Source organism: Delphinapterus leucas, chromosome 14 (genome assembly GCF_059928025.1).
Source record: "Delphinapterus leucas isolate spDelLeu-1000000601 "Yukka" chromosome 14, BTC_Dleu_Yukka2, whole genome shotgun sequence".
NCBI lineage: Eukaryota > Metazoa > Chordata > Mammalia > Artiodactyla > Monodontidae > Delphinapterus > Delphinapterus leucas.
The window spans coordinates 88,576,914-88,601,065 of record NC_143142.1 but is presented as its reverse complement, the minus strand read 5'-3'; the positions used below and the strand labels follow the sequence as shown (position 1 = coordinate 88,601,065).

The 24,152-nt window shown below is 42.1% G+C and overlaps 1 protein-coding gene across 15 annotated transcripts in view; it reads right to left on the bottom strand.

Moving 5' to 3' along the window:
* ATP9B (ATPase phospholipid transporting 9B) overlaps positions 1 to 21,581 on the bottom strand; it is a 218,903-nt gene extending 197,322 nt beyond the window's left edge. For 9 of the 15 annotated variants that reach the window (XR_016387667.1, XM_022559977.3, XM_022559975.3 and 6 more), the window contains exons 1-2: positions 21,267 to 21,467; positions 6,363 to 6,536 (exon numbers count right to left, since the gene is read on the bottom strand). Coding sequence is in view for 13 of the 15 variants with exons in the window: in XM_022559977.3 (XP_022415685.1) it covers positions 6,363 to 6,536; positions 21,267 to 21,382 (290 nt within the window). In the remaining 2 variants the exon portion in view is untranslated. Of the gene's footprint in view, positions 1 to 6,362; positions 6,537 to 20,934; positions 21,247 to 21,266; positions 21,469 to 21,499 lie in introns of those variants that run through there. The other 6 variants (XR_002642781.3, XM_022559981.3, XM_089895355.1 and 3 more) reach the window with 5 other exon arrangements.
* Between the last annotated feature and the right edge of the window lie 2,571 nt (positions 21,582 to 24,152).

Genomic DNA, 24,152 nt, shown 5'->3' with positions numbered 1-24,152 from the left:
CCTTTAACACACTCAGATGTGTTACTTCATAAATCACCCACAGCAGCACCCTGTATGAGGGAATACATTATGTGGTTAAACTGAAATCAGTATATCCCTACTAAGTATCCACCTAGTTCTTGGCTGTGCTCAGAAAACCTTCATCCTGGAAGGACAGGGCTTTGCCCTTTGAAAGCTGCCGAGTCCTCCTGGCGTGGGCACAGCTCATCGCCCGCAGGAGTGTCAGGCTCTGCCGTCCTGAGGAGCTACCCCATGGGGGTGTCCAGGAACGCCAAATGCATACCAAGCAGATCAGCTCTAAAACATTCTCCGCACCCCGTCTTCTGCTTCAACTGGAGCAGACAAAGAAGACCCAACTCTCCAAGAGCAGAAATTTCTTATCGCTGCTTGCCATCACGTTTTAAAAAATAAATCAGAACGGAGAGCGCCTCCACGCATAAAGCATACTTTTAAATCCCCAACAGTTATAAATCACAGTATTATTAAACGATTTAAGACTGTCAAAATAAGTATTCCCATCCTTACTGTTTGTTGGTGGGGGAAAGGGGACTGGTCAAGTAGATCTCAGTCAATATTGGTAATATTTTATCTTGTTTATGCTTGTATGAGACAAAAATTAAATAAGGCTTCAAATAAAATATAACAAGCTTCAAACTACTATTTCTCACCTTCCTGTTGCTCTTACAGTAGGACCTGGATTGCCTCCAGCCCAAGCTCCCTCACCAACACCCACACGGAACCAAATTGCCGGACCCGCGCCTCTCCTTGGGGCACCTCCCCACAGCAGGGAGGGAGGGAGGGAGGGAGGGCGCACACTGCCCACCTCTGTCCAGTTACAACACCAACTCCTCGTCTCGGACCCCCGCAACCACACTCACAGACGCCAAAGTCCCACACGGTACACAAGGGAAAACCGGAGGCCACAGAGGTCAGTGAGCAATGTACGCGCAACAGCTGGGCAGGGCTGACACACAGCCCGGACCTCAGTCCCCACTCAACCCCGTGTTCCTCCTGCCGCGAGGACAACAGGCAGGCCGGCGCCTGCTCATCTTCACAGACGGCCTGTGCTTAGCACAGCACACAGTACGGCAGCCATTCTACAGATGATGGAAATAAATGAAAAACGCATGAGCAGGCCACAGGACTCCATGGGAAAGACGTGGACTTTAAGGTCGTGCTTTTGGAAACAACTCCCAGCAAGTGGCCCTGGGGTGGTCCCCTGGCCTAAGTCTTTGTTTCCTCATCCGCAGAAGCGCTGATGAGGTTACAGGTGACACGCTCTGAGCTCCTGGCACAATGCCTGCCAGAGGGGAAGCACTCAGAGCTCTGCTGTCACTATGCTGCCTCTCGCTGTCACATTCAGAATGTTTCCAAACTTATAACACTAATTGGCACAAAAAGTTACTGTCCAATAAAGCATCCATTGGCCACATGTGGCTATTTTAGTGGGAATTAATTAACGTTAAGTAAAATAAAAAGTCCAGTTCCTCAGTCACCCTATCCACCTTTCAAGGACTCAACAGCCACCTTGTCCAGTGGCTACCATATTGGACGTCACAGATCTAGAATATTCTCAGCATCCCAGGGAAGCTCTGGAGCAGGGCTGGTACACACAAAGCACTCTTCAGGCAAGCACGACAGCTAGGACAGCAGTCCTCATGTGTGCACACTTTCTTCAGCATTTCAAATACAGCAAAAATCCTCCAGGAATGTATTCAGATATGAATTTTTCTCCTGAAACACATAATTATCTAATCTAATGGTTTAATGTGCAAAAGTCAGACAAGTCTTAAGATGAAACGGAGGGTAGCCAAAGCTCAGTGTTTGAAAAAATATAAATAAAACTTAGGAAATGTGGCTTTTCCAGAGTTTAGGCTGGTATCGACATATTCTACAGGCAAAAAGCTCTATAAATGCAAAACCACTGTCTTCCTCACATGACACTTAAACATTCGCTAGAATAGAAACCTCAGCGTCTACACCACTATCGGCAGCACGTGAAACTAGCATCCCATTAACTTTCAAAGCCCCACACTCTAGAAACCAAATAAATACGAGGGGCTAAGAACACATATCCAACAGTCCAGTCCTTCTCTATAACGCTGTAGAGAAAAAACTAACGTTCCCAGACTTCCAAAATGTAATTAAATTATTCATAACACTTTGCTACTACGATTACCAAATTAAAATCTTATTATTATTTCTTCATGCGAAGACAGAATCAAGCAGTGGTTAGGGAGCCACTATTAAACCACCCGCTATTCCACAATATTAAATGAATACACAGTCTCGAAGTTTTAAAAGCCTGGGGCTCCGCCAGCATTGCCACTGGATTATGCAGACAGAAAATATGACCAGAAAGAGAAGACAAACCCCCCACATAAAGAAAATACTTGTAACCAAAAAAATACGTGTAAGTAAGCCTTATAGAGCTGTAGAGCTAAGGGAGAAAGTAAAACTATGGGCAATTTTTGAAGGCAAAGTAATAAGAGTGAAACATACTGGTAAACACCGGTAAGTGAGAAGGAGATGCAGAGGAGTCCCTGGAAGAAAGAAACCAGAAGCTTTACCCAGCAACATTTCTATGCGCACTGCACGTTTCCTCAGTTACTCAGTATTCAGAAGACACTTTCCCATTTATATGTAAATCGCCTCACACTGTCAAGGCAAATTGAAACTAAATCCAATAGTGTACAAACTATACTTTTTTCTTAAAACATTTTAGGATTAGTAAGTTTTTGCAAATGCCTCTACAATCAAAGTAGTACTCCAATACTCAATAAAGCACATCTTTATATACCAAGGTACTGTCTTGTACAATTTTAAGGGGCCATAATTAAATAACTTCCAAAATTTAGAAAGCCTCCTTCCCAAATAAATAAATAAATAATTATATCCAACAGGTACCTTTGGTTACCAAGCCAAAAGCAACACAGCACTCATGTCCTCTTAAGAGATCAGCACTTTCCCATGTTTCTGCACTCCAAAAGTGTTGCCGATTAACTGAAAGTGTAGAGGCCATTTAGGACCGGGAACAATCCTAGCATTTGATACCCCCCCTTCATATGGAAGTGCCATTCAGGGGTTCCACTTTCATGGGGACAAAGTGATTTTTGATAGCAAGTGAAATGTAAACCTCGTGAGAAAGGCATTACTGTCCCCCAGAACTACATACCGGTGTGCATCACAGTAACCCACGTGGAGGACACCCAAAGGTTTAGAAGACAGATTACAGAAAAAGTTTTTCCAGAGTCAAATTTTTCAGAGTTGGAATTTTTGCCAAATAATAAAAATGAGAAGGCAGGTCTTAAGCCATGAAGAAATTAAAGCCTACTCAATCCCAGAAGAAGAAGAATTTAAAAATAAACCTTACTACTCACAGAATCTACAAATAAAAATACAATGAAATATCTGCAACTCCTTAATACCACCTGCTATCTGTCTTCACCACAATATTCACTGGTGTTTTCTTCTGCAATTAAACTAAGTAATTTTATATATCTTCTACTCTTTGATCCTTCGCCTAATAACCTTAATAACACTGACTTTTATAATGCCTGGTATTTAGAAAATAAAAAGGTTAGCAAATATTCAAAACTGGAAATTTATAATAAAGAAAATAAGACCCATCTAAGTTGCTAACTGTACAGTTTGTTCTGTAAGGTGCAGTTTTAATTTCCATAACAATTTCCTGGTGTAGTGGATGCACACTGAACACGAAATGTGGCCATGTCTCAGGTCACTCTCGTCCACATGGAAAGAGACACTCGTGAGTGAAGCCACCACGACGGTTCGGTCAGCTCTGCCCACATGATCACCATTTACTAAGATAAAGACTTTATATACATGTCGAGTATATATTACTGAGCTGTTTTAATATCCCCAAAACATGTTAGTTTTTGCCACTAACACCTAGATTTTCAAATATATTCTTAATATCTTCCTTAAGAAAAGGAATATTACAAATGAAATCCAAAACTTGGCTATGTTCCATTTGGTAAAAACAAAATCCTGTAAAAGACCAAAAATAATTAATTCAACAATGCACTCGGCCTTCAACAATGTCCACAATTCTTGGCAACCGTTTCACTGGTATGGATAAGTATCACTTCCAACACATGGCCTGCCCTCTTGAAGTCCACACCATGCGCACGAGACTATGACCTTAAAGTTTCAGGTCCATCAGTACCCACTCCCACGTCCCCAGTTTCTAGCAACTCTGTCATGCAGGGATCCTCTGTGCACAGTAGGTAAGATTCTCAGCCTTCTCAGTCCCACTGATCTTCACGTCAGGTTCCCTTTAGGAAGGTGAGACCAGGCACTTATCTGCTTGAAGAGTGCAAAGCAGGACCTATCGCATTTGGAGCACACCTCCTCGTCCTAGCACTTTTCCCAGTCCGCGGAGCAAAGAGCAAGGAAAGGCTTTGGCGAGTCAAGTCAGACTCTGGCTCAACTTCGGGCTTGGCCCTTAGCTATCAGGAGAGGGCCTCTTCTAGTTCTCGGCTGTAAACAGCAGTGAGAATGCTCATCTCAAACAGCACCACTGGGTCTGATCCCACTCTTTCTTCCACCCCACACTAATGGAAAACACACACCACACATCCATCAAACTGCAATTGTGGCACCGCCCAAAGCTCCTCTGCCGCAGCCGTCTCTTCAACTCACAACACTGGCCACCATTCCCACCGTAACTGCCCACACCCTCGCTTCCACAGCTGGCTCTGTAATGGCTCACGTTTCTCCTTGATGGACAAACAGTAATAAAATTATGCTGGGTTCAATACAGATGCGTGATTACTGATGATCTCTACCAAGGCAGGACCAATTTTGTCATTTTTTTAGTCCTCATGTGTATCCCAGACACCTCCTCACTTAAATGAACTAATGTTCCCAACTGAGGTTAAGATAAAAGTCATCCTCTCCAACACTATTTCACACTTGCTCCCCTATTTTTTCTGCTGCCTAAGAAGAGGATTATTAGCCTTCCTTTCCAACACTGTCCTTTTCCCCAAAGGGTCCCTTTCCTTCTTCCTTCACAGACCTCTACCACACTGCTGCCGTTTTAGGAATGTCATCCTTCCGGGTGGCCTCCACTATCACTACGGTAACAACAACTCTCAAACCTACGTCTCCAGATCCTGCTTCTGGGTCTGACAGAACTATCTGTCTTAGACCAATCCAGTACATGACAGATTTACATAAGGTATCACCTCACAACAGTCAGAACGGCCACCACCAAAAAGTCTACAAATGATAAATGTTGGAGTGGGTGTGGAGAAAAAGGAACCCTCCTACACTGTTGGTGAGAATGTAAATTGGGACTACCAATTTACAACTCCAACTATGGAGAATGGTATGGAGGTTCCTGAAAAAACTAAAAGTAGAGTTACCATGTGATCCAGCAATCCCACTCCTGGGCATATATCTGGAGAAAACCATAAATCAAAAAGGTACATGCACCCCAATGTTCACTGCAGCATTATTTACAATAACCCAGACCTGGAAGCAACCTAAATGCCCATCGACAGAGGAATGGATAAAGAACATGTGGTACAGATATACAATGGAATATTACTCAGCCATAAAAAAGAAACGAAATAGTGCCATTTGCAGCAACATGGATGTACCTAGAGATTATCATATTAAGTGAAGCGAGTCAGTCAGAGAAAAGATAAATATCATGTGATATTGCTTATATGTGGAAAGTAAAAAATGATACAAATGAACTTATTTACAAAACAGAAACAGACATAGAAAAAAAACTTACGGTTACCAATGGGGATAGCAGGGAGGGCAGGGTGGGGGGGGTAGATTAGGAGTCTGGGATTAACGTATACACACTACTATATACAAAACAGATAAACAACAAGGACCAACTGTATAGCACAGGGAACTATATTCAATATCTTGTAATAACGTACAATAGAAAAGAATCTGAAAAAATATATATATACGTATAACTGAAAAAATAAAGGGACTTGAGCATCCACTGATTTGGGTCTCAGAACCAATCCTCCACAGATACCAAGGGACGCCTCTATAATCACAGACGGAAAAGAAAGGTACACAGTTTATAAATGTCAGTACAGTGACCAGAATTAATTCTACCATGCAGTAATTACAAAATCACTAATTTTCTCCACCTTTTAAACATTAAAACATCTCACAAAAAAGTGAATTTGGCTTTCTGTCCCTTTTGGATTAGCACTGTTTGGTTTTGACTAAGGTTATTAATACTCTCCATGATGTCATTTAGAGAGTGGCTTCTTTAGTTTGATATAGAAACAAATGTGTTTAGAAGCTAAGCTTATACATAACTGTGTAACCCTGGTGTGTAGGTTAGGCAGCAATGGATAACAAACCTGGTACAGAGGAACTTCCATCCTCCACAGACAAACCACTCTAGGCCTCTCTTTCTTCGCACGATCCTAGCTCGTGGTAATTTGTGGTAATCACTTTCATCATTCTCAAAGCCTTCTTCAGACATCATTAATGGCATTTCATCCAAATGGGCAGACTCATCTTCCAGCTGGTACCTGGATAAAGGAAAGAACAGAGCACTGAGGCAGGCCAAGCAGTCTTCTGTATATGATACGGGTCTGGCTTAGGGCAAGAGCTGGCCCGATTCTACTAATCACACGTTTCTTTTTCCCTCGTACTAAGCTGTCTTCAGGGGAAGCAAAGCATTACAAATAACACTGCACAGTAATGCTACTTTCCTTTGCAAAAAACTTAACCAAGGTAAGCAGGAAAGGAAAGGCTGTCCAAGGAAGCTGCCGTTACCATGCCGTGAGCGGAACCCTCCAAGCAGCCTTCCATGTGTCGTTGTTGTATCTACATAAAAGACCATTCTTTTGATGTTTCTGTATGCTTGAAATAACTTATAATGAACAACTGGGGAGATTATACTCAAGGGAAAAAAATTTAAGACTAGAATAGATGTCCACTCTCCATTACTTCTTCTATCTACAGCTTCTCCATCTTTTCTCCTGCCACTGCCTCTGAGACCTGTGGTCACCTGGACACTTGTCGTTTTCTCCATCATTACTATCTTCTTTCCCTAGATCTCCTGTCACTCTCGAGAGCCAACGCTTTGGAGATGAAGGCCTACGGAAGGACGGACGATGATGGGTGCTACTCCAGATAATCGAGAATATCCAACAGCACTAGCAGAACTTCCATTCTGCTCTGAACTTTAGTAAAATGCCTCTCCTACAGTTTATAACAAGCTTTGTATCTGCAGTTAGCTATCTTTTTAGAATCCTTCAGGGAAGTGTGTGTGTGCAAGTGTGTGTGGCCTGTGCATGGGTGGGTGGGTGCCTGGGTGTGCCAGTGCACATGTGAGTGTGTGGCAACGGTGCCATGTACCACTCTGCCTACTAGGATTCTGTGAAAAGGTCAGCAAGCAAGATTCCCAAAGCCTGTCTTCATGAGACTTTATTCTTAAAATAAGGGCCTAGCTGTCAAGAATCCAAGCCCAAATGGAATTCAATGATGGAAAAAAGTCCTTGGACGTGAAGGCCAATGTCAACCTCCCACCTAAGTTTCTCTACCGTCTTCTCAACATTTGGTAACTAAAAAATAGTCCAGCGAGAGGATTTACCAGGTTACTCAGTTATCCCCTACAGGGAAGACATTTATAACTCCCCATTAAAAAATATTTCAGTGAATATATCTGTGCATAACACTTCTCCCATATTTTAGATGAATTCTTTCAGAGATTCCCAGGACTAGAATTGTTATGTAAAGTCATAAGCTGTAAAATACTCGATACATATTGCCAAACTGCAAATTTAAACTCCCACCAATATGAGAGCTATGACAGATACCAAAAACACGAGAAGCAGTTTACCTCAGCCTTATCAGACTGGGGCTGGAACATTTACTCATGTAAGGGAAGGAGAGCACCTTGGTGTCACACGGGCCCTTACACCACCAATGAGCTATGGCCGAGGCTGCTCCCCTCTCGTACGGAAAATTCAATTTAGCTGGACGCAGTTCGGAAGATAAGAGGGGCAGCAGGGGTGGCCCGTGCAGACATAAGATCAGGGCCTCTTGCGAGCCCAGAAAGGCAGAAGGAACTTGGCAGTGGAGGCCCTTGCAAATCACAGGAAAGACAACCATTTCAGGTGAGAGGCAAACATGAGATTCGCTCTGCACTCTGGCTGCCCTGGAGAACTGGTCGAGCCAGAGCTGGAGCCAATTAGGAGGCCACTGCAAGAGTCCAGGACAGAGACAGACAGTGCTTGAACAAAGGAGCTGGAGGAAAAAGGAGAGAAGTGGGTAGATTCGGGGCATTTAAGAGCTAGAGCACACAGACAGGTGATGTTTGCCTATGAACTCAGGGGACACAAGAGCCTAAGGATGACCGGCCTGTACGGGAAGAAGGACAGCAGTGCCGCTCAGTAGGACAGAAAACACTAGCAGAAGCAGGCTTCTGGCAGCAGAGGGAGAATCTTGAGTCTGCTTTTATTCATTTTCAGTCTGAGGTCTCTGAAATATGACGCAGGCAGCTGCTATAAATGGAGCTGGCCTGCCAAAGGCAGGCAGGAGCTGGGAGGTCAGCAGTGGAAGGGAATTTATTCTTTGGCCTCACCAGCTCCTCTTTCCTTAGGAACCTGGCCCACTCCGCCCACCACCCAGGAAGGACTGCTGTGTAGCTGCCTGGGACCTCAAACCCTCCTGTGGTTGGTCGGGGACAGGCAGCCAACCAAGCTAAGCCACAGCTGTCCAGGAAAATTCTGCGACTGGAGCTGAGAAAAAGGCGGCAGTCTCCCTCGATAACTAAAGCTACTATCTCCTGTGATAAGAGCTGTTGGAGGTCTACGCCAGTACGTAGAGTAAGAAACCCAGAAAACCAGTCTTCTGAAAGAGAAGAATGAATCAGACAAATACGTGTAAAATGAAAAAAGGTTTCATGTTTCTTGTTTCATGTTTCAAGATTAAAATGTTTCATGTTTAATCTTCATGGAAGATTAAATACACAATCTACTTTCAATATGCAAAATATTGCTTTTTTTTAAAAGCGTAAATCTACAAGAACAGAAAACAAAAGAGGAGATAACAAAATGTAAGAAGCTGGGGAAAGCAGATGTATGGATGGTAAACAACTAAGCAGAACCATGAAAATGGAGTCTGAAGCCAGCAGTGAAGAAACCAGAGAACCAAGGGATTGGAACCTCAGGACCCTAGCAGGGCTGAAGACCGGCAGCGCTGGGTGCCTCTGGGAGCGCTTTGAAGGGACGCTGAAATAAGAACCGACTGAAAGCTCTGAAAGAAACATCTGGATCCTTACACTGCAGCCCCCCTCCCACCCAACTAGGCAACCAGACTCTCAGGCAGTAATCTAGGCACGTCACGTATATTCATTTAATTCCCAGGTTTAGACAATTAACACAGAAAACCATACTATAAGAAAGAACAAAAACTCAAATGTCCATAGACAAACGCGAACCATACATACAATGGGATATCTATCATTCAGCCACGAAAAGGAAGAAAATTGATACAAGCTACAACGAGAACCTTTAGGACATCATGCTCAGTGAAATAAGCCGGACACGAGAAGACAAACACTGAATGACTCCACTTACATGAGGTCCCAAGAGCAGTCAACTCCAGAGACAGGAGGAAGACAGAGGTGAGCGGGCAGTGGGGGAGGGTGGAAGTCAGTGTCTAAGGGGCACAGAGTTTCAGTTTGGGAAGATGGAAGTTCTGTGGGTAGATGGCGGTGGCGGTTACACAACAACGGTAACGTACTTAACGCCATTTACTGTGCACTTAAAAACGGTTAAGATGGTATTTCTTATGTTACGCATACTTTACCACAATTCTTTAAAAAAGAACAGATTTCTGTAATTATTGTTGATGATACCCTGCTCCCCCGCAGCCAAGTAACCACTGGAAGACGGATATCCCCTCATCACTACCCACACCCTCAGCGCGCCGAGCTAATTCCTGCAACACGGCTTTCCCTGCACTTAGCACGGGGCCCTTTCTCCTCGTGCTCCTGCTGGCTGCCACAGTCAGTGTGCTGCACCCTTACGCACGGGGCAAGTTTACTCAAGAGATCCATCATTTGGGGAACAGGCTTGTCAATCAGACAATAAACCAGAATGAAAAAGTACTCCTGCAGGCGTCTTAGACGAAGGAGCCCGGGAAAATGGATGGCTAAAGTTTACTGAGTCCTTAACTATGGCCAGGCACTCTGGAGGTCTGTATTCTGCATCATCAAAGAAGAAAACTTTAAAGCAAATGAGAAAATGGGGGAAAATATGCAGCACGTGACAGAAAAAATGATTCTTTATAAGCAGTTCTCACAAATCAATAAAAATCAATAAAAAAGCAAACACTATGAATGACAAATGAACAAAGACAATTCACAAAGGAAGAAATACAGCTATACTTAGAAAATTACAGTCCACCACATTAGGAGCTTACGACAAACACTTGAGCGTCTACTACGTGCTAGCGCTGTCCCTGCGGGTACAGAAGCAAAGAGGCACACGAAGCCCCTGCTCATACACAGCTTAGGTACTAACAGGACAAAAACAAGACGTAAACTATTTTCAAAGGGGAAAGTGCTAGGAAGACAATAAAGGGGATGATGAGATCAGAAGTGACAGGAGGGGTCTTCCTCAGATCGTCCAGGAGCCTGAGTCTCAAGAAGCGACACTGGATGAAAAGCAGCCAAGCACACCAAGGTCTAGGAAGACCTAGAAGGGGCTGCAGGGCCTGGAGGGCTGCAGGAGGGGAGACAGCCAGCGTGGCTGGAGGGAGCGAGCCGGGCGGAGCTGCGGCAAATGCAGCTGCAGACGCAGCCGGGGCAAGCCCCACAGACTGGAAGGCCAAAAGGAAGAGTGTCACACGAATTCAAAGTGGAAGGAGGGGAAGGCAGTGGAAGGCTTTAAGCCTGGGAACAATTTTTGTTTTCAAAAAGGACGTTTAAACATGCAAGTTAAAACAACTGAAAAAATAATTCTTAACATTTGGCATGGCCAACAGTCTCGGATAACCAGGGACTCTTATTGCTGGTAAGAATGTGAACAACTTTTTGGAGACTAATTTGTGAAGATGCATCGAAAGCCTTTTTTTTTTTTTTTTTTTTGGTAATGCAATTAAACTTTAACGCACAGGTTCTATTATCTCATAAAATTAAAAATATATACAAGATATATCTACAAAGATAATGATCACCGTGCTGTGCACCCCAAAAGCCTGGAAAAACCTCATTGTCAATGATGAGAGTTGCTTTTAATACATGATGGAATACCATATCATCACTAAAAGCAAGAGAGCAGAAGGCCTCTGGCTGAAAGCATATGTCAGGAGAAGTAGCAGTCACTATTTTCACCTCTCTTTTGAACACCTTACTCCACTGATCAAAGGGATACTCGTTTTAATCTCTCCATGTAATCTTCTACAAACAACTCCAATTACTACTGATACCATCACTGAACATCCCTACAGCAAGCGACCTATCATCTGAGATGGTTCAGGCAAAAAATTACATAAAATCTAAAACAGAACTAATATTTTTCCTCTCAAATATTCCTTTTTTCTTACTTCTGTGTAGATTACTTCTTTTAAAACAGTCAACTAGAAAATGAATATTTATACAAAATGCAATTAAAATTCAAAACACCACTTAAATATATTATAACATAGTATACAAAACGAGATTTTTAGTCTTTTTCATTAAGCTCTTTTAGCCGTTGTGTTGTTTTTTAGCAAAAGTCACAATCTTATCAAGTTTAATGCTAGAAAAGCAGTACAATGAGTCTGAAAGATAATGAATATAAGCAACATCATGTTTAGTAACCTCAACTTCAGAAATGGAGACTTTGAACTGGCAAGCAATTTATTCCACTTCCAAAGCAATTTTCCTATTGTATTGAAAATTTTACCTCAGTATTTAAAAACAATAAGATGATGAATAATGGATTTTTCAGAGACAGGATAAGCAGAGAATATTAAGTGTCTTTGTTGCCTGGTGTCATACACACTTAATTGGTTTGTCACTCAAGAAAGATCAACGTTTCCAGCAATTAAGTATAATTCTGGAAACATATTTTTAAAATGAGTAACAACAATGTGAACAAAGCCGACAGAATGGATGATACTGAACCCAAGAGTACCGCCACAGTAAGAACTGAAGACAGCTATCTTAGCTGCTGCCAAAGGTTTAAAAAAATTAGGAACTTTCAACAAAACATTCAAGTACTGGAAGACGAATAATTTACATGTATCTAAGTAAAAGTAGGTCAGTGCGATAACTATCTTAAACTCACATTTTTATCTTAAGTATCCGACAGCCTTATTGTTTCCACTTTGATGAGAAACATTTCTGAGAGTCAACTGATATTAAAGGGAGAAAAACATTTAAAATATGCCTAATGCTTAAACCTTCTTTAAGAAAAATAAACACTCCCTCTTTGCCTACATGTAAGTAACGCAGAAAAACAAAGCGACAAAATGCTACAGAGAAATGTGCATATTTTCTTCATCAAATAGAGCTTCCAAGTTCAACTGTGTCACTGATGAGTCATTAATGAGCAGCAGAACTGTATGAACTTCTGAAAAATTGGAACTCCTTCCTTCCTACAGCAGCAGAGGAGATGAACAAGGGAATAGTTTAAAAAAAAAAAAAAATTTAAAGGAACAGCACCAGAGCAGCATGCCTTGACATCAGCAGCAAAAACAAGCAACAGGGACAAGGGTCAGGCAGTCCCTCGAGCTGAGGCCCCCGGCCACACACTGTTTATGCAGTAACCTTGGAGTTACTGACTCCTCTTACACAATGTTCTGTAAGAGATGAGAATACCAACTTCTCAAATAAGAAATTACACTAATGCTATACATAAATGGAGACAAACTTCTGAATCAGAGTTAATGGTGCGATATCTAATATATGTAAATGTCAATCTAGAAATTCACAGATGGGCAGGCCAGTTAGCTCAGGACACACACTCCAGTTGCCCAGAATGTGCTATCCCAATCACCAACTCTATCTTCATGCTGACACTGTCGGTTTAGAAAATTAAGTGAGACATTTCCATGCTGGCAAGTGTGAAGAATGTCGTAAACATGTGCGAACTACAGCCCCCGTAAAGGAAATTAATTCTATAAATTTTAAGACTATGTCTCTGATTCCAAGGAATCCTGGGCCTGGGTACTTGGATAAATGCTATCTTACTAATCATTCTGTACTTTAAAAAAGCTTTCAATTGCAAACCATCACAGCAAAGGAAAAGTTTCATCTTTACAAATAGTAAAATATATTTTTATCATCATGATAATTGTAAAATTTTTAAGATTCAGAGAAAATTGTATGTAGACACTCAATGAGAAAACTAACACTAAAAAAAAAAATTGTGTTGCCTCTACTAAGAAACGTACCAATATTTTAGAGATAATCAGACAATAGGCATCTGTTCTCAGCATGAGTCTCTTTTTAAAAGAGACTGATAAAACAGAAGACTTAAATAAGGTCCACAGCCCCACAGCATAACACCAAAATGTCCAGGATACAAGCAAAAATCACTCATTACACCAAAAACCAAAAAACCTCAACTTGAATGAGAAAAGAGAATCAAGACATGTTAACATCAAAATGATGCAGATGTTGCAATTATCTGACAAGGGTTTTAAAACATTCATCATAAAAATGTTTCAACAGGCAATACAAACATGTTGAAGCATATGCAAAAGAATAGAACGACTCAGCAAAGAAAGAGCTAATATAAATTAGTATCAACTGGAAATTTTGAAACGAGAAAAAAAAATAGCAGAGACTTAAAAACTGAATGGACAGGCTCAGCAGCACAATGCAGGAGACAGAGGAAAAATCAATGAACTTGAAGACAGAACAACAGAAATCACCCAATCTGAACAGAAAACAGACTTAAAACAAATGAACAGAACTCATGACCACATGGGACTAAAAGAAAAGATCTCACAAGGTGTCACTAGAGTAACAGAAGAAGAGAAAAAAGAAGGTCCCAAACATAAGTATTCAAACAAATAAAGGCTGAAAACTTCCATTTGACAAAAGATTCAAGAAACTAAGTGAAACAGTATAAACTCAAAGAAATCTATGCTAAGGCCCATAATAATCAAACTACTGAAAACTAAAGACAGAGTTTGAAAGTAGTGAGAAATGATATCTTACCTACAAAGGAAAAATCATTCAAATGACATCAGATTTCTCATCAAGAATCATGCAGGCCAAAAAGAAGTGACATAACATTTTTCAAGTGCTCAACCCCAAACTGTATATCTCGTGAAAATATCCTTTAGGAATGAAGGGGAAATAAGACATCCTCAGATGAAGTAAAACTAAAAGATTTGTTTCCAGCAGACCTACCCTCAAAGTATAGCTAAGGAATTCTTAAAACAGAACAGAAACAATGAAATAAAGAATTTCGGTACATCAGGAAATAAAAGAACAACAGAAATAGCAAAAATATGGGTCAGTATAATAGACCATCCTTCTCCTCTCGAGTTTTCTAAATTATGTTTGAGAGATGAAGCAAAAATTATAACACTGTCTGATGTGCAATTCTAATTGTATGTAAGGGAAATATTTAAGTACTTTTACATATGTAAAATTTACATATAATTTTACAAGACACAAGCATACCTCAGAGTTATTGTGGGTTCGGTTCCAGACCACTGCAATGAAGCAAATATGGCAATAAAGTGAGTCACATGAATTTTTGGTCTTCTGGTGCCTATAAAAGTTACGTTTACAATGTACTGTAGTCTATTAAGTGTGCAACAGCAATATGTGTAAAAAAAAAAATACGTGCCTTAATTGAAAAACACTTTATTACTTAAAAATGCTAACCATCATCTAACAATGTGGCATTGCCACAAACCTTCAATTTGTAAAAAACACAATAATGCAAAGCACAATAAAACAAGGTATGCCCATAATTACATTACTAATAGGGGAGAATAAAAGGATGTAAGGTAAGAATTATACACTTTACTCAAATTGATAAAATATCAACACAAGTATACCGTGATGAGTTATGTATGTATAATATAATATCTAGAACTGCTAAATAGTATTTATACAAAGAGAAGATCCAACATAAAACACCATAAGTAAATCAAAATGGAATTCTAAAAAGTGTTCAAAGTAACCCGCAAGAAATCAGGAAAAAGAAAACAGAGAAACAAAAAACACAGAAAACAAAAAGTAAAATGGCAGATGTAAGCACTAACTAACCATCACTACAATGAATGTAAATGTTCTAAATACAGCAACTCTAAGACACAGATCGGCAGAGTGGATAAAAAATATAAACCAACCATACACACACTAAAAGAAACTCACTTTAAATATAAGTAGGTTGAATTTAAAAGGATGGGAAATTATACGCCAGGCCAACATAAATCAAAAGAAAGCAGGGCTTCCCTGGTGGCGCAGTGGTTGGGAGTCCGCCTGCCGATGCAGGGGACACGGGTTCGTGCTCCAGTCCGGGAAGATCCCACATGCCGTGGAGCGGCTCGGCCCGTGAGCCATGGCCACTGAGCCTGCGCGTCCGGAGCCTGTGCTCCGCAACGGGAGAGGCCACAACAGTGAGAGGCCCGCGTAACGCAAAAAAAAAAAAAAAAAAAAGTAAACTTCAGAGCAATAAAATTACTAGAGACAGACAGGGAAATTACATAAGGATAAAAGTGTCAGGCCCTCAAGAACACAAAGCAATCCCAAACGCGAATGCACCAAACAACAGACCTGCAAAATATGTGAAGCAAAAATTGAAAAAACTAAAAGGAGAAATAGACAAGTCCATGATTACACTCAAGAGATTTCAACTACCCACCCTCAACAACCCATACAACAACTAGACAGTAAACCAGCAAGGAGAGAAGAACTCAACACCATTAACTAACGAGATCTAATCACATTTCAGAACATTTCACCCAACAACAGCACCATACACTTTCTTTTCAAGAGCCCCAGGAATTCTTACCGATGCAGACCATATCCTCAGTCACAAACTGCACCAAATTTAGAATAATTGAAATCACACAAAGTGTGTTCTTTGATCACAAAGGAATCACACTAGATATTAGTAACAGGAAGATAACAGTAAATTTTCCAAACACACTTCTAAATAATCCATGGGTCAAAGAGGATGTCTCAGAGAAAATCAAAATACCAGAATTTGTTGGACACAGATAAGTCAGTACCAAGAGGGAAATTTACAGCACTAAACATTTATACTGAAAAGAAGTCTCTAATCAATAATCCAAGCTCTCACCTTAAGAAATGAGAGGAAGAGAAAAATAAACCTAATGTAAGCAAAGGAAGGAAAAAATAAAGAGCAGAAATTAATGAAGTTGAAAAAAAGAAAACAATAGAAAAAATAAGTAAAATAAAGATGGATCTTTGAAAAGATCAAACCTCTAGCAGGAATGACCAACAAATAGAAGTGAAGGCACAAACCACCAACACCTGAATGAAACAACATCAAAAGGGAAATACGGGACTACTACAAACAACTCTACACACATAAATACGGCAACTTACCTGAAACAAGCCAATTGGTCATGGGGCACAAACTATCAAAACTCACCAAATAGAAAATAGGTCATCTGAATAGCTCAATAACTATTAAAGAAACTGAATTTTAAATTAAAACACCCTAAAAAGAAATCGCCACGTCCAGATGGTTTCACTGGAAAATAGCAAATATTTAAAGAAGTAACACCAACTTTACACAATGTCTTCCAGAAAGTAAAAGAGAAGGGAACATTTCCCTACGCATCTCGTGGGGCCAGGTAACAGGGGTAAAATCTGACCATCACTGCCACTCTATTCATGGAATTTAAAGTCTAATGAGAAGAGAAGCAGTTATAGTCAAGTGCAATCTGTGGTATGAGGGGAAAGAGAGTCCTACAGGAGCCTGGCAGGAGCATCCCATTTTATCCTGGCTGGGGTTGAGATCAAGGAAGCCTTTAGAAATAGTCATTTCAGATGCTGACAAAGTCAGGAATAACGCCACTGAAATAACGGAGATGTGTAAGTGCCAGAAGGAAGAGCTAGAAGAGTCCAAAGTAACTGCCTGGGGGATGAGAGGCTGGGATAAGGGAGAATGAAGATGAGGGGTAGAGGGCCACAGTATCTTATCATAAGCCTTTTACCACCAATTAACTTTTTAAACTATACGTAAATGTTACCATGATAAAATACAACGAAAGCCAAACTTCACAAAATAACGCAGAAGCACCACTTCCGGTCACAATCCGTTTCTCCCTGCTCCTCTCACCTAAGTACAACTGTAAACCTTGGAAATAAAGCAAGAGCCAACCACAGGAGAGCTCTGGAAGGTGGGAAGAAGGCAGCAGTGAGAGGAAGAGAGCTGGGCTGATCTGCGATGCAGAACTGGAGGAACACAGTGGCAGGACGTCTTACATGCCCCCGCCGGACAAAAGGAAGGACACAGGCCCAGCATTGCCTAACTCCCAACCTAGCAAGAAAAGGCAGCCCAGGAAGGCCGTTACTCCCCTGGCAGAACAAGAGTCCACCACCACCAGCGAGATAAGATTGACAAGTAGCCATGGGAATTGGCATCCTTCCCCACGGGCCTGAGACTCCCCTATCCCACCCAGGGACACGAGGGCATCCAGGTGGCACCAGGTAGGGTCCCTGCCACAACAAGAGGTTAGAGGCCTCAGGAAGCCTCCGTGTCCCCATGAGCCTGAGGCATCCCTCCCTCAGCGGGCTGGGGGGCGGCCAGCAGCACCAACAAGTGCAACCCCACGACTGAAGCAGCTAGCTCAGGAAATGGCTTCTATCCATGGCCTCTCCTCTTCCCCAAGATGCCAGAGCAGCCAGGGGCGCCAGAAAAAAGGATTTGGGCACAGAAAGCCTCCTGGCCACAGTGGTGCTGAGTCTCCTCTCCTACCAAGACACACCAGGAAAGTCAGGGGGCACATATGGAGGGGGCACGTCCACAGCCACTGCCCAGCCAACACAGCCTCACCATCCCCGTGGGATGACACAACCACCTCTCACCAAAAGACACTGGGCCTAGGGGAATCCCTTCTTTTCCTCAGCAGCGTAAGTAGAGACAAGTAAGAGCTCCAGTAGCACCACATAAACCAAGCACACCAAAAATCACAACCCTGAGAATTAAACTGTTATTGGAACCACAGCCGACAAAGGTAGGCCAGGACCTATGTGCTAAATCTAAACAGGGTGATCATCTACTAAAATAAAAGATACAAATAGGGCCCACATTCTCCTAATAGATGAAATATCCAGGAAACAATCAAAAACCAGCCATCGTACAAAGAACCAAAACACTGACAGTGGGAATTAGGAAAGACAATCAAGTGACACCAAAACTAAGATGAACTCAGATACTGGAATTAGGTAACAAGCATTTCAAGCACCGAACATAAGTATGCTTCAACAATCAATTTCAAACTCTCTTGAAACAAAGAGAAATTATAAAACTTAAAAATAAAATAGTAGAAACAAAACCCCACTGGATGGGATCTATAGTAGAGTGAAAATGACAGAGGACAGAATTAGGGAACTTGAGAACAAGTAAATAGAATTTACGCAGTCTGAACAACACAGAGAAAAGAAACTGGGAAATAAAAGAGCCTAAAGGAATTACGTAAAACTAACAAAAGATCCAGCATTTGTATCACTGGAGTCCAGAAAGAAGAGGAGAAAGGGGTGGAAATGAAAGAGGACTTGAAGAAATAATGGCTAAAAACTCCCTAAATTGGGGGAAACAAAATACAACAGATTCAAGAAGCTCAGTGACTACCAAACAAGTTAAACCCAAAGAAATCATACCAACATACATCAAAACGTGAAAGCAGCCAGACATAAATGATGCGTTACCTACAATTTGAATGACAGTGGCCTTCTAAGCAGAAACTATGAAGGCTGGAAGGAAGTGGAACAAGAGTTTCCAAGTACTAAGAAAAGAAGTGACCAGGAATTCTACATCCAATAAAACTATCTTTCAGGAATAAAGGAGAAATAAAGACCTTCTAAGACGAAATCTCAAGACGGGCTATAGGAAGGTCTTGACATAGAAAGGAAATGAAAAAAGAGAGAATCCTGGAACATCAGGAAGGAAGAACAAAAAAGAGCAAAAATATGGGTACGTACAATAACCTATCCTTATCATCACAAGTTTTATAAACCATATTTGATGATTTAAACAAAAAGTATAACACCATCTGATACTCAGGACATGATATTTAAATTGCAGGGGGGAAAAGGGAGGTAAAGGAACCAAAATGAAGTTTCCACAAATCACTCCACATAGTAAAATACTGATACCAGTACACTATGGTGATAAGTCACATACATATACTGTAATACACAGAGCAAACACTATAAAAACTATACAAAGACCTACACCAAAAAACACTGTAGCGATATCAAAAGAGCGTTCAAGTAAAAGGAAAGTAAGAAGAGAAACAGAAGAATGAGAATCCAAAGAAACAGAAAACAGATTAATAAAGTGGCACACTTAAACTCTAATGTATCGGGGACTTCCTTGCTTCCTTGGTGGCCCAGTGGTTAAGACTTTGCCTTCCAATGCGGGGGGTATGGGCTCGATCTCTGGTCAGGAGCCAAGATCCCACATGCCTCAGGGCCAAAAAACCAACACATAAAACAGAAGCAATATTGTAACAAATTCAATACAGACTTTAAAAATGGTCCACATCAAAAAAAAAATCTTAATAAAAAACTCTAATGTATCAATAATTACCTGAAATATAATGGCCTAAACATACCAATCAAAAGACAGAGATTGACGGATTGAATAATGGAGAAACATGACCCAACAGAAACTTCAAATTCAACAACTTAGATAGGTTGAATGCTAACACCATGCAAACATTTATCCACAAAAAGCAGATGTGGCTACACCAGTCTACTAAAGTAGACTCCAGAGTAAAAAAAATTTCCAGAGACAAAAAGAGAAATATTACCTGACAATAAAAGAAGTATCCACCCTGAAGACACAGAGATCCTAAATGTGTATTTACCAAATGACTGAGCCTTAAAATATATAAGGCAAAAACTCACAGATGTGAACTGTGATGCAAACCGACTGTGAAATAGGTGGCACGTTTTCAAACAATATCTCCTAAAATCAACCACTTAGAAGATTACCTATGCAATTACTCTTCCAGGTAATACCAGGGAAGAAAGGAAACGATACTTCACTTCAGGGCCAAACACTAAAAATGGGCACCTTACTAACTTCTCCTGTAACCCCTCAACAATTCTGTGAGGAAAAATACTGCCCCCCCCCATTTTACAGCAGAGGAAATCAGGGCCTATGGTTACCTAAGATCAAACATCTAGCTAATACGGAAATGAACCAAGATTCAATTCAGCTCTGTAGCATCATAATATGTACTCTTTTGACTACATGTTACAGCCTCTCAACTAGCCCAAACCAAAAACTATTCTAAAATTGGAATCCTGAAGCAACTGGATATTGAAACCCGTACTTTTTCACTCTATGTACTAAAGACTGATTGCTTCTACAATTGCCCAGGAATAAAATTTTAACAACTCTGAAAAGCATTATCTCCCCTTCCTATAAGCTTCTTTTTCTAACCACTCTATCATTTATAAGTGTAGTATTCTTCCCTTTGGGTAAGAAATAAGTTACGAACTAAAACCAACTAGGGTATGAGACCTCCATTTTAAATCAAAGGTCTGCACTGTTTAATTCTACCTCTTACTAACTGTCACAATTTAACCTTTCTGAATCTCCGTTTCCCATTAAGAGCAAAAATTCTTGTCAACACAAAGTACTTTGTATGTACACGTTCAAGTAAAACGTGCACTTAGTAAACAAACTGAAATGTCTTCACTTGCTCTTTACACTTGTGAAAGTGATTCCCAACAAGATTTGTATTTCTAAAACTAACTGGAAGTTGTATCTGCCATCTTCGCGATTTCTCTGGTGACACAGTACGGGTCTCGGAAACTAACAACTGCGTGATCGGTGCCGTGCGACCTGCGGTGCCAGTGCTACTTGAGGGAGCAGCCCCCCGAACCAGAAGCTCTTCCTCCTCTGCGCTCAGCCCGGCGCCGGGGCACACCAGGGTCGTGGCAGCGCCCGGGTACCTCCCGGACCGTGGACGCCCTCCCCGGGTCAGGCGCACCCGCGGGGCTCCGGAGCCGGCCGCCCTGGGCGGACCCCACCGGGCCGGGCGGGGAGGGGCGCCTGGGCGGAACGGTGGGGCGGCACCGTCGTTACCTGCTGGACCGCTCGGCCCCCGGCCCGGGCCCCGCCGCGCTGAAGTAGGCCGCACGTTTGCAGCTGGCCGCGGCCGCCGCGCTGCGCACCGGGTACAGAGGGATCTGTTCCGCCATGTTCTGGCCGCCACCTTCCCGCCCCTCCCCGATCCCCCTCAGTTCGTCGCCTTTCCCCGCCTTCTCCTCTCAGCTCCGACCCCGCTGAGGCTCCGCCCGCGCGCCCTGCCCCTTCACCGTGCGTCGAGGCCTGATGGCGTCACCACGTGTCGGGGCCCGATGACAAGACCGTCAGCGACGGTGCGGTGCGGGAGGCGGAGGCACCCGAGGCCCCGCCCCCCGCGCGTCGGGGGCCAGTGACGTCACCTGCGGCGAGGGCGCGAGCGGGAGGCGGTGGCGTTCGGAGGCCCGGCTCCTCGCGCGTCGGCCACCGGTGACGTCACCGCGCGGCGAGGGCAAGAGCGGCGGCAGAGGGCTACCGCGCTGGGCCGGGTGCGTGCGCGCATGCGCCGCTGGCAGGACTGTGCTGAGCGCGCCTGAGCCGCAGCGCTTTCTAGTAAGAAGTGTCAGCGTGCCCCCGCCCGTGGGGACTGCCCTGAGAGCCCTGGTACCCCATCTCACCGGAGCCCGGCCCACCTCCTTAGCGCAGTGCGCAACCTGGACGCCGCGCGGGGCTGACCGGCCTTCCCTCCTCCGTCCGGCGGCGCCCCTGCTCACGCGGTCCCTGCGGGTCCCCCCTGTGGTGAATGAAGCTGGTGGCCAGTGCCTGTTGCCACAGTAGCATGTGGGCCTTGAGTGTCCGGCTGGATCACCACTCTCAACAGCTGACAACGCTGAAGGATATACTTTATTGTCCTATAGGCTGTTAGCCAGTTTTGTGTATAACCCAGCAGTCTTACCCTAACATTCCTATGTTAAATCGCCTCTAAATACCTCGGTCCTGCAATACTCTTTGAGCTGATCTCAATATCTGACTCACTGTATCTTCCCTCTTAATAAGTTGAATAAAATTTTTGGCCCACCTTTATTATGTATCTTCACGAGAGTTGTTTTACCTCTCGAAAATTATACTTTAGCAAAAAGGCAAATTTTCAAATATTGTAAAAGAGCTTCCTTATGTATTTTTAAAAACGGATGACTGGGTATCGAATCATGGAATTTAAATGCCATTCAATACATTTGAAAGAGTGATGTCACAGTTCTGTTTTTTAAATGTAAATACTAAATGCCAAAAATGCATCAGTTGTAACTATTTACACTTATAATTAAAACTTTGAACTATCAGTACAGAATGTGTGAAGGAATACATACTTCTACAAAATTCTAGGGAGTCAATGAACAAAAAAGAAGTTCAAAGACTGCTATCGTAATGCAGTTTTTTTTAAAAAAAAAAGCTACCATAAAATATGAATCTTGTAAAAATCTGCCTTTAAATATGTCTTTTATAAGCCAATTTTAGCACTTATGATTTCTTCCTGATACTTTCTTTGCTTTGCTCTCATGGAACTCTCCCTCTAGAGAAATGCATTCTTTCTCTCTACAGGTTACCTAGGGGATGGAAGATGGGAAGTTAAACAAAATTAATCTTCACTCCCACCCCCTCTAACATATATCTGGATTCGGAAGATCCCAACGTGGACAAAAACACAAGATTTCCAACATCATGTTTCATTCCTTGAATAGAAATATATTTTAAAGAGGAAATATTAAGTACCCTCCAGACGCATGATGCCTTGATTTCTTATAAAGGAGAAAAATGTAACTCCAACAGAATAAGGTTTTTATTCAATTCACCACACAATGCTCTCACATTAATTATAGCTAGTTCATAATTTGAAATGAATGTGTTTTTGTGCAGTCATTTATTCTAGCCTCTCATATTCTGAAGGAAGAATTTAAGTCAACCACAAAAATGTGTGTGTGTGTGCACGTGTGTGCGTGGGTGCATGTATACGTGGCATTTGTTCCGCACCTGCAACTTCAGCCATACCCTGGAAAACCGATAACTTGAAAAAGAACTCCTGGCTGTTTAGGATCCAGCTGAAGTACATTTAGGTCAATGTATTTAGAGGGTCCATAGTTTCCTTTAAAGCACTCATTCAATTACTGCTTTGTAATGAACCACAGGTGTTTCAACTGTTCTATCAAAATGGGGAAAATGCAATTAATAGCTTCTCACGGAGACTTTCAAAGGGTTAGCTAAAGAATAAATAAGCGAAACAAGCTTCACTCCCTGGAGTCTCGCTACAGTTGCTTGGGATTTGGAATCAATAAGGCTGTTCAGTATCAACAGCTTTGTGGCTGACAAGCTCTTTCTACCTTTCATTTTAATGCTTGAGAATCTTTCTGGGCACGATAGCATAGTCTCAATAATGATAAGAAGTGGAACAACCCAATCAAAAAAATAGGCAGAAGATCTAAATAGACATTTCTCCAAAGAAGACATACAGATGGCCAAAAGTCACGTCGAAAGATGCTCAAAATTGCTAATTATTAGAGAAATGCGAATCAAAACTACAACGAGATACCACCTCACAGGGGTCAGAATGGCCGTCATTAAAAAGTCTACAAAAAACAAATGCTGAAGAGGGTGTGGAGAAAAGGGAACCCTCCTACACTGTTGGTGGGAACGTAATTGTTCGGCCAATATGGAGAACGGTATGGAGGTTCCTTAAAAAAGTAAAAACAGAGCTACCGTATGATCCTGCAATCACACTCCTGGGCATATATCTGGAGAAAACCATAATTTGGAAAGATATATACACCCCAATGTTCATTACAGCATTATTTACAATAGCCAAGAGATGGAAGCAACCTAAATGTCCACTGACAGATGAATGGATAAAGATGTGATATATATACGCACACACACACACACACACACACACAC